This window comes from Pristis pectinata, chromosome 6 (assembly GCF_009764475.1).
Source record: "Pristis pectinata isolate sPriPec2 chromosome 6, sPriPec2.1.pri, whole genome shotgun sequence".
NCBI classification, from domain to species: Eukaryota; Metazoa; Chordata; class Chondrichthyes; order Rhinopristiformes; family Pristidae; genus Pristis; species Pristis pectinata.
The window spans coordinates 17540974-17557531 of record NC_067410.1 but is presented as its reverse complement, the minus strand read 5'-3'; the positions used below and the strand labels follow the sequence as shown (position 1 = coordinate 17557531).

The 16558-nt window shown below is 43.8% G+C and overlaps 1 protein-coding gene across 4 annotated transcripts in view; it reads right to left on the bottom strand.

Moving 5' to 3' along the window:
• The window catches only part of LOC127571610 (POC1 centriolar protein homolog A-like), a 103174-nt gene extending 91986 nt beyond the window's left edge, over positions 1 to 11188 (bottom strand). For 2 of the 4 annotated variants that reach the window (XR_007956494.1, XM_052018152.1), the window contains exons 1-3: positions 11028 to 11151; positions 5942 to 6026; positions 615 to 786 (exon numbers count right to left, since the gene is read on the bottom strand). Coding sequence is in view for 3 of the 4 variants with exons in the window: in XM_052018152.1 (XP_051874112.1) it covers positions 615 to 786; positions 5942 to 6026; positions 11028 to 11042 (272 nt within the window). In the remaining variant the exon portion in view is untranslated. Of the gene's footprint in view, positions 1 to 614; positions 787 to 5941; positions 6027 to 11027 lie in introns of all 4 variants that reach the window. The other 2 variants (XM_052018151.1, XM_052018154.1) reach the window with 2 other exon arrangements.
• Positions 11189 to 16558: the final 5370 nt, after the last annotated feature.

The window sequence follows — 16558 nt, the reverse complement described above, 5'->3', positions numbered from 1 at the left end:
AGGGTGATAGGTGGGGAGGAACGAGTGGACAAGGAAGTCATGGAGAGAGCGATCTCTGTGGAAAGCGGAGAGGTGGGGGGAGGGGGATCCCATTGGAGATGGCAGAAGTTGCAGAGAATGATATGTAAGTTGAAATAAGTTGAAGTGATTGTGTAAGAAAAAAATTCCAGATTTTTAAAAGCTGAAAACAAAGATATGCTGCTGAAAGTTATGCAAATCATTATTCCTCCACTACAATATTTTGTCCAGCTTGGAAGGCCCTTTAGGGAAGATGACAAGATTATGAAGAGGTCACAACAAAGATTCAGGAATACACTACCAGGAATGAAGGGCTGAGGCTCAAAAGATATATTGGAGAAACTAGTGTCCTTTTCATCAGAACAGAGATAATGGAAGTGTTTTGAGGAGATGAAAGGGAAAACTCTGCCCCTGTCAATGAGTCAGTGGATGTAAATTTCATACCGCCACTGTCGGAACATGGAGAGCCATTATGGGGATTCTCTTCCAAGGAGCATACTTACATAACTTGGGTACAATAAAAATGGGAACTCATCTGAATCAAAATCCACAGCCCAAGAGCAGTAAGATGTATTAATCAAAAAATATTTCCTTACACACTGGGAACCCAGAGGCGCACTGTTTTATCTCGTGAAGCAGAAGCCAATAGATGACCGGAGGGTGAGAACTGGATTGAGAGGACTGCATCTTTGTGACCAACAAATCGATACGCTCTCATCTGTGGTTTCAAATTCCAGACCATGACACATGAATCCATGGATCCAGTTGCTGCCAAAATGAAATAACTATTAATTTTATATTTCAAATCTGCCAACATAATTTGTACAATTTCCTTGTTTCAAATGCACTTTCCTACCTTCATTTAATAAATATACAACAAGCAAACAGCAAAATCTTTGGTAGAGTGACTTCTGTGATTCTACAACAATCCTACATTTCATAAATCTGTCAATTTTGACAAGCTGAAAGAAGCTGCAAAAAAGTCGATGCCACACTTAGATATTTGGAGGTGATTCCCTTGTTTACTTGAGGAGCATAGGCTACCCAAAGACTCCAAAAGTAAAAGTATCAGGCTTCCTTTCCCTCATCCTCTGCCTTTCCTCTATTGGCATTGATTCCTTAGTCTATATAGATAGTTACTACAGCTATTATTTACATACCAGCTTTGACACTAAGCATTAAAAACCTGTTCAAGAGTGAAGATGCAACAGCCAAACCAATTTCTGTTCTGATCCAACAACTGCATACAAACTACTACTGGAGATCACTGGATACCAAAGAATTGATTGTGGACTTCAGGAAGGGGAAGTCTGGAGAACACGCACCAGTCCTCATTGAGGGGTCAATAGTGGAAAGGGTGTCAACATCTCCAAGGATCTGTCCTGGGCCCAACACAATGATGCAATCGTGAAGAAAGCACGCCAGTGGCTCTATCTCGTTAGGTATTTGAGGAGATTTGGTTTGTCACTAAAGACTCTTGCAAATTTCCATAGATGTACGGTAGAGAGCACTCTGACTGGTTGCATCAATGCCTGGTATGGAGGCTCCAATGCACAGGATCACAAGAGGCTGCAGAGGGTTGTAGCCTCAGCCAGCTTCATCACGGGCACAACCCTCCCCACCATTGAGGATATCTTTAAGGGGTGGTGCCTCAAGAAGGCAACATTCATCATTAAGGACCCTCACCATCCAGGAAATGGCCTCTTCTCATTACTACCATCAGGGAGGAGGTACAGGAGCTTGAAGACCCACACTCAATGATTCAGGAGCAGCTTCTTCCCCTCCAACATCAGATTTCTGAACGGTCCATGAACACTACCTTATTGTTCCTATTTTTTTGCACTATTTATTTGGTAATTTCTAGTAATTTTATGTCTTTGCACAGTACTGCTGCCGCAAAACAACACATTTCACGTCATATGACAGTGGTAATAAACCTGATTCTGATATATTATAGAGCCAGACTGCCTGATGATTTTCTAAGGAGGCTTAAAACCCACCAAACCCTCACTGTTGCTGCAGAAATTTGAGACAGAATCTTGGGTTTTCCTGGTATTTATAGTCAACTTGGTCACTGGATGAAAGAGCTCAGCCATCAAATGAATCCAAACAAATGTAAAAAGTCAACTGTCTGTCTTGTTTGCATTATTAATGTGGACAAAATAGATGAAGTATGGTGCCACCCTGTGGCAAAATGTGATTGCGCTGAACCTAGTTACAGAACACAAGAACAGTGGCAGATGACCAATATTGTTCTATTTTATAAAAATCTGCCTTTAGGTTGTTACTTAGCCATGCCTCAATTGACAGCAATTCACTTCTGATCCACCATCACATGAGCTTTTCTTTCTCTCTCAGGAATGATTAGTCAGGACCTGAACTGTCTTTGCCTTGAAGAAGAAAAAGATTTATACTTTCATAGCACCAGGACATCCAAAATACTATACACACAACGGGCCAGACTTGCAACAGGCATATCATGTGTCTGGGATTTGCTAAGTGACAGCACTAGTTATCTCTACACTCCATTCCTAGATTTTATATGGAATATGTCAATGAAGCCCACCTTACTGGTTTACTTTAGCATTACCCTATAGGAGGAAATAGAAAATCACCTCTCAGATCCTGCACTAGATCAGACCTGGCATAGGATGCAAGACCCTATTTATTTCAATGGGGATCATAGGGCAAACATTTAGGATATAAAAAGAAAAGGTAATTACAATCCATCGGTGAATTGTAGGACACCGATGAAAGGTAATCCATCAGTGTCATTTATTGCATCCAGTGCACCCTCCTCTACATCGGTGAGACCCAACGCAGATTGGGGGAATCGCTTCGTCGAGCACTTTCACTTCATCCGCCAGAACGACAAGGACCTCCCAGCCATTTTAATTCCACTTCCTCCTCTACTGCCAAATTGAGGCTAGATGCAGATTAGAGGAACAGCACCTCATATTCTGCCTTGGTAGTCTCCAAACTGACAGAGTGAAATTTCTCTAACTTCTGGTAACCACTCCCCTCCGTTCTCCTTTTTCCCTTATCCCACCAGACCCATCACCTCTTCTCTTTCCCCTCCCCCACCCTCTCGATCTGCCCATCTCCTACACATTCCTCCCTCCAGTTCCTCTCCTCACCTCCTTCCCTTTATTCCATGGTCCACTGTGCTCTCCTTTCAGATTCCATCTTCTTCACCCCTTTTTCACTTCCACCTACCACCTCCCAGCTTCTTACATCATTCCCACCCTCTCCTTCACCTGCCTATCACCCCTCCTCACCTGGATCCACCTATCTTCCACCAGCTCTCACTCCACCCACCTTTTTGTACTGGCTATCTCCCTTCTTTCTTTCCAGTCCTGATGAAGGGCCTCAACCCAAAACATCAACTGTCAATTTCCCTCCATAGATGCTGCCTGACCCACTGAGTTCCTCCAGCATTTTATTCAAGGTAATTACAATAACTTCTATGCTTTCAATTATTTATTTTAATAATAGTTTTTAAAAAGCCATTAGAATTGTTTGCAGCTTTGAGAGAAGACATTTCTACAGCAAGGCTTTTCTTCTGTTAAAGCCTGTCAGAGGCTTTCAGGGAATGAACCACTACACCACACTAACCAAGTCCTAGTTGCTGTCTGGACCTTGCCACCAAACTTGAGGATGTGGAGAACAAGCAAGATCAGCTCTCCACATCAAGCCAATGTATGTATAGATGTTTGGGGAATGCACACGACAATCCCCAACAGCCAGCCAAATCCACTGAGATCCAGCCAAATGGTATTTCAGCAGAGTGAGAAATACAAATACCAACTGTTTCCTGTGAAGGATATTTTTCATTAAAAGAGTTATATAAATTTGAGTTGCTGGAGATCCTTATATAAGCAGTAAGTTAGTAGATCTTGGTTCTAACAGAAGAGATTCTAAAATTTGATTCTGTGCCCAAGTTAAGGAAGGCTTCAGTCAGTTAGGTTTCCAATTCCAATTGCTGTTCTGCAGAGTATCTGTTGTGCTGACATTTGCTAACAGGATTAGGTTCAACTATGATGGCCTTTCCTTCATAGTAGCTCACCCAGCATATCAAGGCTCTAAGATACAGGCTGGGCACTTGTTAGCACATGTTGAAGTGTACCCTTGGCAGTACAGTGGGGCTGCTGGTAGTGCAGCTGTCTCATAGTTCCAGCGACTCAGATTCATTTCTGACCACTAATGCCAACTATGTGGAGTTTGCATTTTCTCCCTGTAATCACGCAGATTCCCCCTTTCAGATTGCAAAATCATGCTGGTTATTAGATTAACTGGCTATTGTAAATTGCCCCTAGTGTAAGTGGGTGTTACGAGAATCAGTGGGTGTTATAGGGCATGTGTGAGAGAATAGGTGAAAGGAAAATAAGTGAGATAATGGGATTGACACTATTTCTGAGAGCTGATGTTGACTTGATGATCCAAATAGCCTCCTTCTATGCTGCAAGGAAACATATACAATTGCCAATTATTTTCTTCATTAGTTAAATGGATTTGTCCAATGTAATTAGTTATATTCTGTAGGTGGTTGGACCAGTGAAAGCATGTGGTATAGACAGGCATTTATTCCAAAATTTCCTTTCTTGGCTTTAGGACTGAAGTAAAAGTCGAGCAGAAATTTTCCTGATATCAATCAGTAAATGCAATAATGTTCACGTTGCCGGAGATCATGCACAAAATTTATAAAAGAAGTGGACGTGACAAGTCACTTATATTGTAACCAATGTATTAATTTGTATTCTTAATGCTGCAGTCATTGGCACCATCTAGCGCAACAGCAAGTTCATGATACCCAACAACAAACTAGATGCTTGAATTCTACATGATAGGAAGATGTTGACTGACCTCCAATTATATGGGGGTGGGTGGAAATAAAAGCTTGAGGAGGACAACCATGTTGTTTCTTATCAGAATAAGCAGCTTAACCTCTTGAAACTCATGTCTCGGGGGTTGTTACGGACTCAGTGAAAGTCCCTTTAAGATAGAGAGTGTGTGTGGGGCGTGCTTACGTCAATAGAAGATAAAGGACGAGAAGAGGAAGAAGGGGAAGAAGGGGAAGAAGGGGAAGAAGGGGAAGAAGGGGAAGAAGGGGAAGAAGGGGAAGAAGGGGAAGAAGGGGAAGAAGGGGAAGAAGGGGAAGAAGGGGAAGAAGGGGAAGAAGGGGAAGAAGGGGAAGAAGGGGAAGAAGGGGAAGAAGGGGAAGAAGGGGAAGAAAGAGAGAGAGAGAGCGAGAGAGAAGGGAGAGAGACACCAGCCTGCTTGTATTCTCTATCGATGGATGAGAAACAATAACTGTGTTTGCCACTGAAATCCATGTATGGAAGTTGGAAGTAATCCGGTGGAGTTCACTTTGTTGCTGACCTGTAGAAGGAAACAGGTATTTGTGTGTGGACGACCACGATTCGGATGCTTTTCGTGGTGAGGAAGTCACTACCGAGTAAACACTGAAGTGTCGCTTGGGTTCCATCGTGGAACATTTGGATTTCGTATTTACTCTCTCTATGTTTCTCTACGTCTACGTCTTATCTTCAGACAACGGTGGTTGTTGAAGAAGCCCTTGCTCATGTTTCACCTTATGGCTTGCGGAACTGAACTTTAAGAACCATTCCGGAACTGGGAGTTTTGGATTTTGCCACACACACACACACACACACACGAAGAGTTTAGTTTTGGGGTTAACGTTCGAGGTTTAACATTTTTGAATTCTAACATACTAACATTTTTACTTTTATTTTACGTATTATCATAAGTAGTGATTAATAAAATAGTTTTTAAACACTGAATCATGCTGTGTGTTTCTTTTGTTGCTGGTTCGTGACAAAATACATATTTTCATTTATCTGATCAATTTATGCCTGTCCCTAAAGGTTATCAACTGATAATTTCCTCAGCAAATGAAACATACCTAGCTGCTTCATGTTAGAGTTAAAGTCGATACTTGTGATGGTGTCACGATGGCCTTTAAAATGCTGTTCTAATGTTGGATCCTCCTACAAAAATGAAAGTTAAACCTTAAGTATTTCTATAAATTCAAGCCACAGCATACAATATTTTAAGTAATAGTGCCCGTCATACCTCTGTAAAATAATACAGTTCCATACCTCTGTAAAATAATACAGTTCCATACAAGACAATTGTTTTTAACAATCATTTAAAATGACCTCTTGCTTCAGACACCAACCATCCCCACTCATCACAAGCAAATTCCATTCAGCCTGCATGGAAACCAGCAATTTTCCTACTAACACACAAGCATTGAGCTGCAATGGAATGCCTGATGGTCACTGACAGTGCTCTGGCTACAATCAAATGAGGGGAGTGTGTGTGCAAGGGGGAGGGTGGGGGGTGTCGGGGAGCTGAGGTTGACTGGGATATCAAGAGTCAGAAGACAATGGAGTATGAGCTAAGTTTAGCTGAGAGTAAATATAACAGCTCTGTTACAATCTGGTACAATTTCTGAGAATGGCCAGGTGGCAGAACAAATTTGGTGACAGGGAAGTTAATATTAAATATGTCTATGCAATGTTTAACTGAAGGAAATTCTGTTCAGTTCTGGTCACCTCACTACAGGAAAGATGTGGAAGCCATAGAGAGGGTGCAGAGGAGATTTACAAAGATGCTACCTCGAATGCGGAGCATGCCTTATGAAAGCAGGTTGAGGGAACTCGGTCTTTTCTCCTTGGAGAGACGGAGGATGAGGGGGGACCTGATAGAGGCATATAAGATGATGAGAGGTATTGATTGGGTAGATAGTCAGAGGCTTTTCCCCAGGGCTGAAATGGTGGCCACAAGAGGACATAGGTTTAAGGTGCTGGGGAGTAGATATAGAGGAGATGTCAGGGGTAAGTTTTTTTACTCAGAGAGTGGTGAGTGCATGGAATGGGCTGCTGGCAACAGTGGTGGAGGCGGAAACGATTGGGTCTTTCAAGAGACCATTGGATAGGTACGTGGAGCTGAGAAAAATAGAGGGCTATGGGTAAGCCTAGTAATTTCTAGGGTAGGGGCATGTTCGGCACAGCTTTGTGGGCCGAAGGACCTGAATTGTGCTGTAGTTTTTCTATGTTTCTATGAAATTCCTGCTCATCTGGATACTGGAGGAATAGCTTACAACAGGGATAGTGAAGGAGTCTAAAGACACGGTGGTAAGTTAGAACCTTGGTGTACAAAACTGTTGAAGGAGAATTTAACAGAACTAAAACTTATTAAGTCTCTGGGACATGACAACTTACATCCCAAGGTTTTGAAAAAAGTGGGCATGGAGGTAGTCGATGAACTGGCTGTCAAAATTCCATACAGTCTAGAACTGTTGCCACAGAATGGAAGGCAGCAAATGTAAACCCATTATTAAGAAGAAAAAGCGAGAAAACAGACCAGCCAGCCTGACATCAGGAGATTGAAAAAAATGCTATTTTTAAGGAATTGGCTGCAGGAAACTTAGTAAATAACAATAGTATTGAGCAGTGTCAACAAGGATTTATGAAAGGGAAATCATGTTTGACAAATCCATTTCTTTGTTATGTTGTAACTAGCAGAAGAGGTAAGGGAGAAGATAAAGTGCCACACAAAAGGTTGTTGAACAAAATTTGAATGCACTGTATTCGAGACAGTATACTGACATAGGTTGAGGACTGGCTAGCAAATGGGAAACTGTAGAAATAAAGGGATCATTTCTGGGTTGGAAGCCTGTGACTAACAACAAGCCACAGGGAGCTATGCCGATGCCCTTGCTGTTCACAACTCATATCAAAGATTTTGATCACAGAACCAAGAGCAATATATCAAAGTTTGTGCATGATATTACAACATAGAACAGTACAGCACAATACAGGCCCTTCGGCCTACAAAGCTGTGCCGACCTTTAAACCTTGCCTAAGACTATCTAACCCCTTCTTCCCACATATCCCTCTATTTTAAATTGAGCAGTGCTGGTTGAGAGGAAGATCTGGGGGGAGGTGGGGGATGGGATGATTTTAGGGGGATACAGACAGGCAAGCAGCTGGACTGTAATGTGGAAAATTATAGGGACATCCACTTTGGTAGAATAAAAAAGTCGAGTATTCTTTTAAAATACAAGTTTTCAGAGGGACCTGGTTGTCCTTTTTAAATAAGTCACTGAAAAGTAATATGCAGGAAAAGCAATCAATTGGGAATGCAAACAGTACATTTGCATTCATTCCAAAAGGATTTGAGTACAGGAGTAAATATGTCTTAATGACCCTGTTGAGATTGGAAGTCAAATATTGTGGACGGGTCTAATCTCCCTACCTAAGGAAAGATATACAGGGAGTTCTGCTATAACACAGCAGTTGCATTCCTGAAAAACCTCCTGTTATAGAAAATTGCAATATAAGGAAAATTAGGTCCATGGGAAAAAGGGGGTTAGGGCCAGTTTCAGACTTGCAATAACAGTTATTTTTCCTGCAGAATTTTCAAAAATAAAGGTGTTTTTGATAGCTATAAATTTATTTAGTTACTGCAAACTAAAAATACTAGTCTGTATCTTACTTTATTTAATAAAGTACCCTTGCACAAGTATCAATGGTGGTGATTGCTTGTCAATTTCCAATGGCCTCCCTTAGTGAAACTAGCAGTCTGTGTTCTTAAGAGTCTGTGTCTGATTATTGCAGGGAGGTTACAAGTGAACAATTTTTTTTCCTCCAAGACTGCTTTTTTTCTCCAAGACAGCTTTTTTTTCTCCAAGACAGCTTTTTTTTCTGCTTGTCAATTTCCAAAGTAACTCAAAAGTGGTTCTCCAGTTCCCAATCAAAATCACTTTATAACCAATTCAGCCTGCGTTATACAGTGTTCTCTAATTCAATCACGTTATATCCAATCTGTGTTATGGAAATATGCGTACAGCAGAACTACCTGTACTTGCAACAGGAGTGCAATAAAAATTCATAAGATTGATTCCTTAGTACGGGGGGCTCGTCTAGCAACAAAAGATGAAGCAGAAGTCCGTTGATTTTGAAGAATGAAAGGAGATCTCATTAGAACACACAAATTCATAAGGGGCTTGACATTAGATGCAGGAATAATGTTTCCCCTTGCTGAGGCATCCAGAAAAAGTGTTGTTCTCTCAAAATAAGGAGTTGGCTATTTAGGACTGAAATGAGGAGAAAGTTCTTCACACAGAGGTTGGTAAATCTTCGGAATTCTCTCTCCAACGCAGCTGGGGAGGCTCAGTTGCAAAGTATATTCAAGACAGTGTCTGACACATTTTTGGATATTAAAGGGAATCAGGGGATATTGGGTTAGTCCAGGAAAATGACACTGAGGCAAAAGATTAGCCATGATCTCAATGGATCGCAAGGCAAGTGTGGGCGACTAAATGGCCTAAGCCTGCTTCTATCATGTTATTATGCAACGTCTTCAGGTGCTATCACCAAAAAAAAGAGCATGCAAATGAGAAACAAAAAGGAACTAAAGATAAATTTATAACAGACTCCAAAGAGAGGGAAAAAGAGGCAGACGGGAAAGAGGCAAATGTAAATTCTATATCTGCTAATAGATATGCAAGAGAAAAGAAAAAAGTACTTGTGTTGATATAAAGTCATTGAGAGTCCCAGGTTTTTTGTCACTCCCTGAGTCCTTCATTGCCAGTCCAGATTTTACCAGGTTCCTGACTGGGATTTCTGCCTTAAAGACATGAATGCTGTTGGCTGAGTCACTGTTTCAATATAGCAAATCTGGAGGCTAATTTGATCTAATTTCCACAAGCGCCAAAATGATAATGACCAGATAAATTGTTTTTTTTCCTTATTGCTTTGAGTTAAATTTAGGCCAGGACACCAAGAATAACTCCCAAGCTCTTCTTCAAAATAGTGCCAAGGGAGTTTGTACATCCATCTGAGAACCAGACTTCTGCTTAACATCTCATCTAAAAATGAAACCTCTGACAGCATGGTACCCCTCTAGTCATTCCGAAGTGCCAGCCTAGAACTTTACTGTGCTCTGGAGTGAGCCTTCTCGCTCAAAAGGCAAGAATGCCACTAAGCAAGTCATAATCAAATGGAAACAAACAAGGCCAGTGAGACTTGAATGGATAATGAAGAGAAAACAGAGTTGAAGAGACACAGAAAAGGAGGAAGAGGGACAGATCCCAATCACAGATATCAGCTGTAACATGCACTAGAACCATTTCAATGCTGTAATGGGAATGAAAATCTGATTCAAAGGTAAAACTGCATGAAAAAGGGCCTTAATTTGAAAGGTGACAGCTCATTCAAAGATTTGAGAGGAAAAAAAGAATTTCGTACATCAGGCAGTTGCTTGTGAGGATTGAGGGGCACCATGGGATTTAAAGTGCCAGAGTCAGCATTCAAGTAAAATGGGACAGTTTACCACATCAGGAAACACAGGTTCAGACATGATGACCTGTAGTTTAGTGGGAAGAAGTTGTGAGAGCAGAGAACATTGGGGAAAATGTTTAGAAAGCAGCAATTACTATATCTGGGCAAGGGGCGAGGAGGGGAATCCCTGGGTGAAAGTTGGCTGGACATACAATATGGGGAGAGGGAGGGCTTCAGAGCATTCCCTAAATCACTTGAAGGAGAGAGATGATCGGCAGAAAACGAGAAGCCACGATCACGTTTGAATCCTGGAGGAATCGTGAAGTCATGAGCAGTGTCGGCCGAGAGTAACAGAGCCTGGCACTTTCTGGGCACGGATGGACGACCAAGCCAAGTAGACATTGTCTGCATGAAATAGACTTTGCGTAATGATTATACTCTTAGTGCTAGGTCACAGGCTGGTGCACTAGACTGCAATTTGCCTGCGAACAGAAATAAAAATGCAGAGCAGGGCCGGGTTGGGCAATGTATTGGTGGAGTCAACGTGGGCTCACCGGGCCAGTGCCCCACCTCCGCCCGCTGCAGCAGCCCGAGCCACCCACAGGCCAGAGTGGCGGGCTCTGGGACCGCTGGGCCCCGGGCCGCTCTACCCGGGGAAATGGGGCTCAAGAATAAGTTAACAACAAGGTGGACACTCACCATCGGAGAAGTCATGGTGCTCGCATAAACTGAGCCAATAATGCGGAGGAACGCCGCCTCTGCTGGGCCCGGCGCTGCCGTGTCGCCTTGGTTACCACCACCGCCGCCGCCTCCAACCGGTCCGCGCGCAACGCGCCGCCACCGCCGCCGGGCACCGCCCCTTGCTTAAAGGGAGAGTCTCACTCTGCCCCTCCATTAAAGGCAAGTGCACCTGGTTTAGCCGACAAAATCATTCATTCATTCATTCACGGAATGTACATCTTGCAACGTTTGATGTCCATTCCCTTGCCAACCTTGAAAGGATGGTGGCAAGCGGTCATTTTTAGACTGGTGCAGTCCGTGCGGTGAAGTTCCTGCTTTGAGAGAAGGATGTCCGGGATTTAGGAATAGTCAAGATCTTGTGTGATTCGGATCACACAGTCGATCACTGAAAATTCTTGCGCTTGGAAAGAATGCACAGCTCCTCTCTCGCTCCTCTTCCAGTTGTGGCTTTGTTGCAATCCTAAGCTACAAAGTGCATGCTGTTTTATTGAAATATTTGGAAATAGATCACCGCATTGCACTTCTTCAACAAAAATAACATTTTGCTTAATTTTATTAAAAGTCAAAATCGAGTTTATTGTTATATGCACAGGTGCAACGAAAAACTTACTTGCAGCAGCATCACGGGCACATTACCATAAGATAAGCAGCATTCACAAGAAAAACATATGTTAAACATAAAATATCCATAATATTTACAAGAAAGAAAACAATTAGAACAAAGAAAACAAAGTCCATTGTAGAAGCAATGTTCTCGTCAATTTTTGCTATTGATTTTTTTATTTATATTTTAAAACTTATTTACATCATGGTACCACTTTGATGAGACCACACTTGGAGTATTGAGTGCATTTCTGGTTACTAGCTATTGGAAGGATATCATTAAGCTGGAAAGGGTGCAGAAAAGATTCACAAGGATGTAACTGGTATAAGAGGCCTTGAGTTATGAGGAGAGACTGGATAGGCTGCCTTTTTTTCCCTGGGGTGTAGGAGACCGAGGCTGACCTTATAGAGGTATGTAAAATCATGTGGGGCACAGCTAAGGTAAATGGTTACAGTCTTTTTCCCAAGGTAGGGGAGTCTAAAACTAGAGGGCATAGATTTAAGATGAGAGGGGAAAGATTTAAAGGGGACCTGATGGGGCAACTTTCCATACAGAGGGTGGTACATATGTGGAATGAGCTGCCAGAGGCAAATGGGACTAGTTCATGTAGGCAATTTAGTTGGCATGGACGAGTTGAGCTGAAGGGCCTGTTTCCGTACTGTATCACTCTATGAGTCTATGATCAGACCACATTGCCATGAGCTCTGCCACAGTTTTTAACAGGTTAAGTCTGGATCTTAAAACATTCACTGTCCTAGATAATGGCAAGAACTTTCAGTCATTCCATCAGTTCTACATTTGCGGATCAAATTTGCTTTCACCCGAGGGAAGAACAATATTCATGGACCCACATACCTCAGGGATTTCACTAAGAAATGAACAACATTCTGGCAACAGTAGATCTATCCCCAGATGAATTGCTCTTCCAATTGTGTTTAAAACCAAAGGTGGCCACTGTGCATGACAGCATGTAATTTACAAGTGTGACAAAAGGCCAGATTTAAATTTAGCCCCAAGGCAACACAGAGTGTTTGAGATCCAGGCACTGGTCCATTCTGACCATCAACAAATGGTTATTGCAGAGATGACTTAAGTAGAAGAGAGCCTTGGGGATGCAGAAACTCTATTCCAAATTTTACAGCACTAGTAAGAGCAAGTGAAAGGAAGACTTACCTCCCTGGAATTGGTAATCAGGGAAGGGATGGGGGAACAGGAAGAGGCATATACACAAATTAAACAAGCATTACTAAATGCACCGGCCTTGGGACTACTGGATATAGTCAGAGCATTTATGTGTTCTGTTGTAGTGACAGATCACTACACTGCAGTCTTGATCAATGGCACGGTGACCAGAAATACCTGGTAGCCTACCATTCCACCAATAGCTGTAGCTGTGGACATCCTTCACTGTGTGGCCTCATCAAATTGTGATCCCTGAGCAAAACAATAGTCATACCTGCCACAGGTTAGATGAAATGTCGAGCACCAGTGAACCAAGGCTGGTGTCAGATCCTAGGAGGGCTGAATGGGAGGCAATCCCTATATCTAAAGACAACTCTGTATGGATAACTGATATCTCGGAGTCAAACCCGCAGAGGGCATTTATCAGAAGAAAAAGCACATCATCACAAGATAACAGTCGAGTTTGAGGAAGATTATGCAATTAGAGATATCCTCTTAGAAGGAGAGGTTGAGGAAGTGTTTGTGGATGGCTCAAAAAATATATATAGACAGGAAACCTAAGAAAGGCTGGTTTGTGGTAAAATCTAATGGAAACAAAGTGAAGCTCAGAGCTTTATGAAGGGGATTGTCTGCTCACCCTGACATTAAAATGGCGTGCAAGGATGCGGGCAAATGCACATACAAAGAGTTTGTACACCCTCAGGGTAGTGCATGACTACATGGCAGCTTAGGCTAACGATGGGATACATGACATCTGGACGAGATCACTTTAAACAAGAGGAAATATTTCAATCTCTGATAGATGTCACGTCTACTAGATGATATTGTGGTTATGAAGGTCAGGGCCCACCAAAAGACAAACAACCTTATTTAAATAGGGAACTGAATTGCAGAACAAGCAACAATATATATGATATATTGTATCATTATAAACTGATATATTTTTAAAATTGTCCATGTTAATTAGCAAAGACTGCCTGTCACATAAAAGCCTGAAAAATAACTTTTGTTTGCTACTTGTAAAAACACATAAGCAGTAAAGGTTTGTCTTCAAATATGAGCAGATGAAATTGCCCCCAGTTGTTTCAGAAAACATAAAAATAATAGTGTTATGAAATTAAAGATTTATAATCATGTCCATAAGGGAAATAAGAATTATGTTCAGGGAGATTGTTTCATGTTTTCCAAGAATGACAGCAAATTGTATTTTAAGTAGTGTGCATTCTTGTTTATCGCACTGCTGAAACTTACAGGGTGAAATGAACACCGAGATTCCTTTAAACATTCATTATAAATTTGTGGATCACCATTCACATTGTGGAAATCCAAAATAATTAATTCTTCTCATACAAATTATTATTCCAATGGTACTCATACACAGACAAAGAAGAAATCAATAAACAGATGCATTCCACGCATCATCTGACAGAAAGTCGTTAGACAGTAAAGGACGACCAGTTATCTGCAGTCCCTACAGAGAAGTTCAGTCAAAAGAAGCATAAACAAGAGAATCAATGGCATACTGTTGTTGCCGTATTTCAAACTCAAGTTTTCTCTGCTTGCTGGCTCAAAATCTTGTCTGATATCTTGAATTTACAAAAAAGACTAAAATAATATGGGAGAATTCTGTGAAGACACAGCAGATTTTTTTTTAGTTTCCAAACACATGTTCTAGGTAAAGGTTTCTGATCAGGTAAGACTGGAAAAACAAAGAAAAGACAAGAAAATAACAGACCCCGAACAAATGACTGAAAATCCTGAAAAGGATAGAATGTAGCAATGGGCTACACACTGAGCTAGAAATAACGACCTGCAGTCGGTAGGTTGCACTCGAGACCGGTTTAATGTGAACCTCGCTGCGCTGGCTTTTAAACAGTTAAGTTCCCGCCCTCTCCGGGCGGCGATGACGTCAGATGTGCGCCACCAGAACCTCCTCCCGCACGCGGGCTTTCTCCCCTCGCTGGTGGAGAAGAAGGCCCAGCGCCATTTTGTGGCTGGCCTCTCTGCCGACACGCGCGCCATTTTCGGAGCCGGTTCACCTGCGTGGAAGGTGGGTCGCCACATAACCTTCCCCCAGAACTGGTAATACACCCCCCGAAGTCCAGAGACTGCATCAGTCACTGTTTGGGCGGTCTGCCTCTGCATCGCGGGGCCTGAACCTCAACCGGCTGCACCAAGTCCACCTGGGCCAGTTTGAGCAGGTCCACCATGAAAACATCCTCTTTCCCCACAACGTCTAGAACGTACGTGGACTCGTTGTTCCTGAGCACCTTGAATGGCCCCTCGTACGGCCGCTGTAGCGGTGTCCGGTGTGCGCCCCTCCATACAAAAACAAACTTACAGTTCTGCAGGTCTCTGGGTACGCAGGTCAGGATCTGTCCATGCCGTGAAGTCGGTACGGGGGCCAGGTTGCTGAGCCTCTCGCGTAGTCTGTCCAGGACTGCAGCGGGTTCTTCCTCTTGCCCCCTTGGGGTTGGTATGAACTCCCCTGGGATGACCAGGGGTGCGCCGTACACCAGCTCGGCCGACGAGGTGTGCAGGTCCTCTTTGGGTGCTGTGCGGATTCCCAGCAGGACCCAGGGAAGCTCGTCCGCTCAGTCAGGCCCTTTCAGGCAGGCCATGAGAGCCGACTTCAAGTGACGGTGGAAACATTCCACTAGTCCATTCGACTGTGGGTGGTAGGCAGTTGTGTGGTGTAACCGTGCTCCCAACAGGCTGGCCACAGCTGACCACAGGCTGGAGGTGAATTGGGCGCCTCTGTCGGAGGTAATGTGGGCCGGTACCCCAAAACGTGCTACCCAGGTTGCAATCAGCACTCAGGTGCAGGAATCGGCGGTGGTGTCGGTGAGCGGGGCCGCCTCTGGCCATCTCGTGAACCGGTCTACCATAGTTAGGAGGTACCGCGCTCTCCTCGACACTGGCAGGGGCCCCAAGATGTGGTGCTGTATTCCGTGTCTGGGGATGGCTGCCGTGAACTGTGGTGCCAGAACCGATGGGAAGTCTGCCAGGATTCCGGTGAATTCGTTGTCCAACAGCGTGAGTCCAGGTGTGGGGCCAGCAACTTGGCTTCGCCCAAGAAGAACGTCTGGAAAGTCTTGGCACGGACCAGCCTTGTCCCATGCAAGTCGACCAGTAGGCTGTGAGCTCGCAAGAAGTCCGCCCCCAGGAGTGGTTGGGTCACGGCAGCCAGTGTGAAGTCCCACGTGAGCCGGCTGGCGCCAAACTGCAACTGCACTGTGCAGATGCCGTAGGTTCGTATCGTGCTACCGTTTGCGGCCCTCAGGGTGGGTCCCGGCTCCCTGTTGCAAGTGTCATACCCCATTGGGGGTAAGACGCTGATTTCCGCTCCGGTGTCAACCAAGAAGCGGCATCCCGACTGTTTGTCCCAGACATACAAGAGGCTGTCCTGGTGGCCAGCCGCCGTAGCCATTAGCGGCGGCTGGCCTTGACGTTTCCCGGGAACTCGCAGGGCGGGTGACACCAGTGGGCTTCTGTGCCCCACCGCTGGTGGTAGAAACACCACTGTGCATTGGCCTCCTCACTCCTGCCTCTGGGTTGTGTGCGCTCCGTTGCCGGGCCTGGTCTGTCCTGCCATGGGGCATATGGCTTGGTAATCTGTCCGACAGACGCCCCACTTTCCTTCTTGGCTTTCCACAGCACCTCTGCCCGGTCTAGCACCGTCTGGGGGTCACTGAAATCTGCG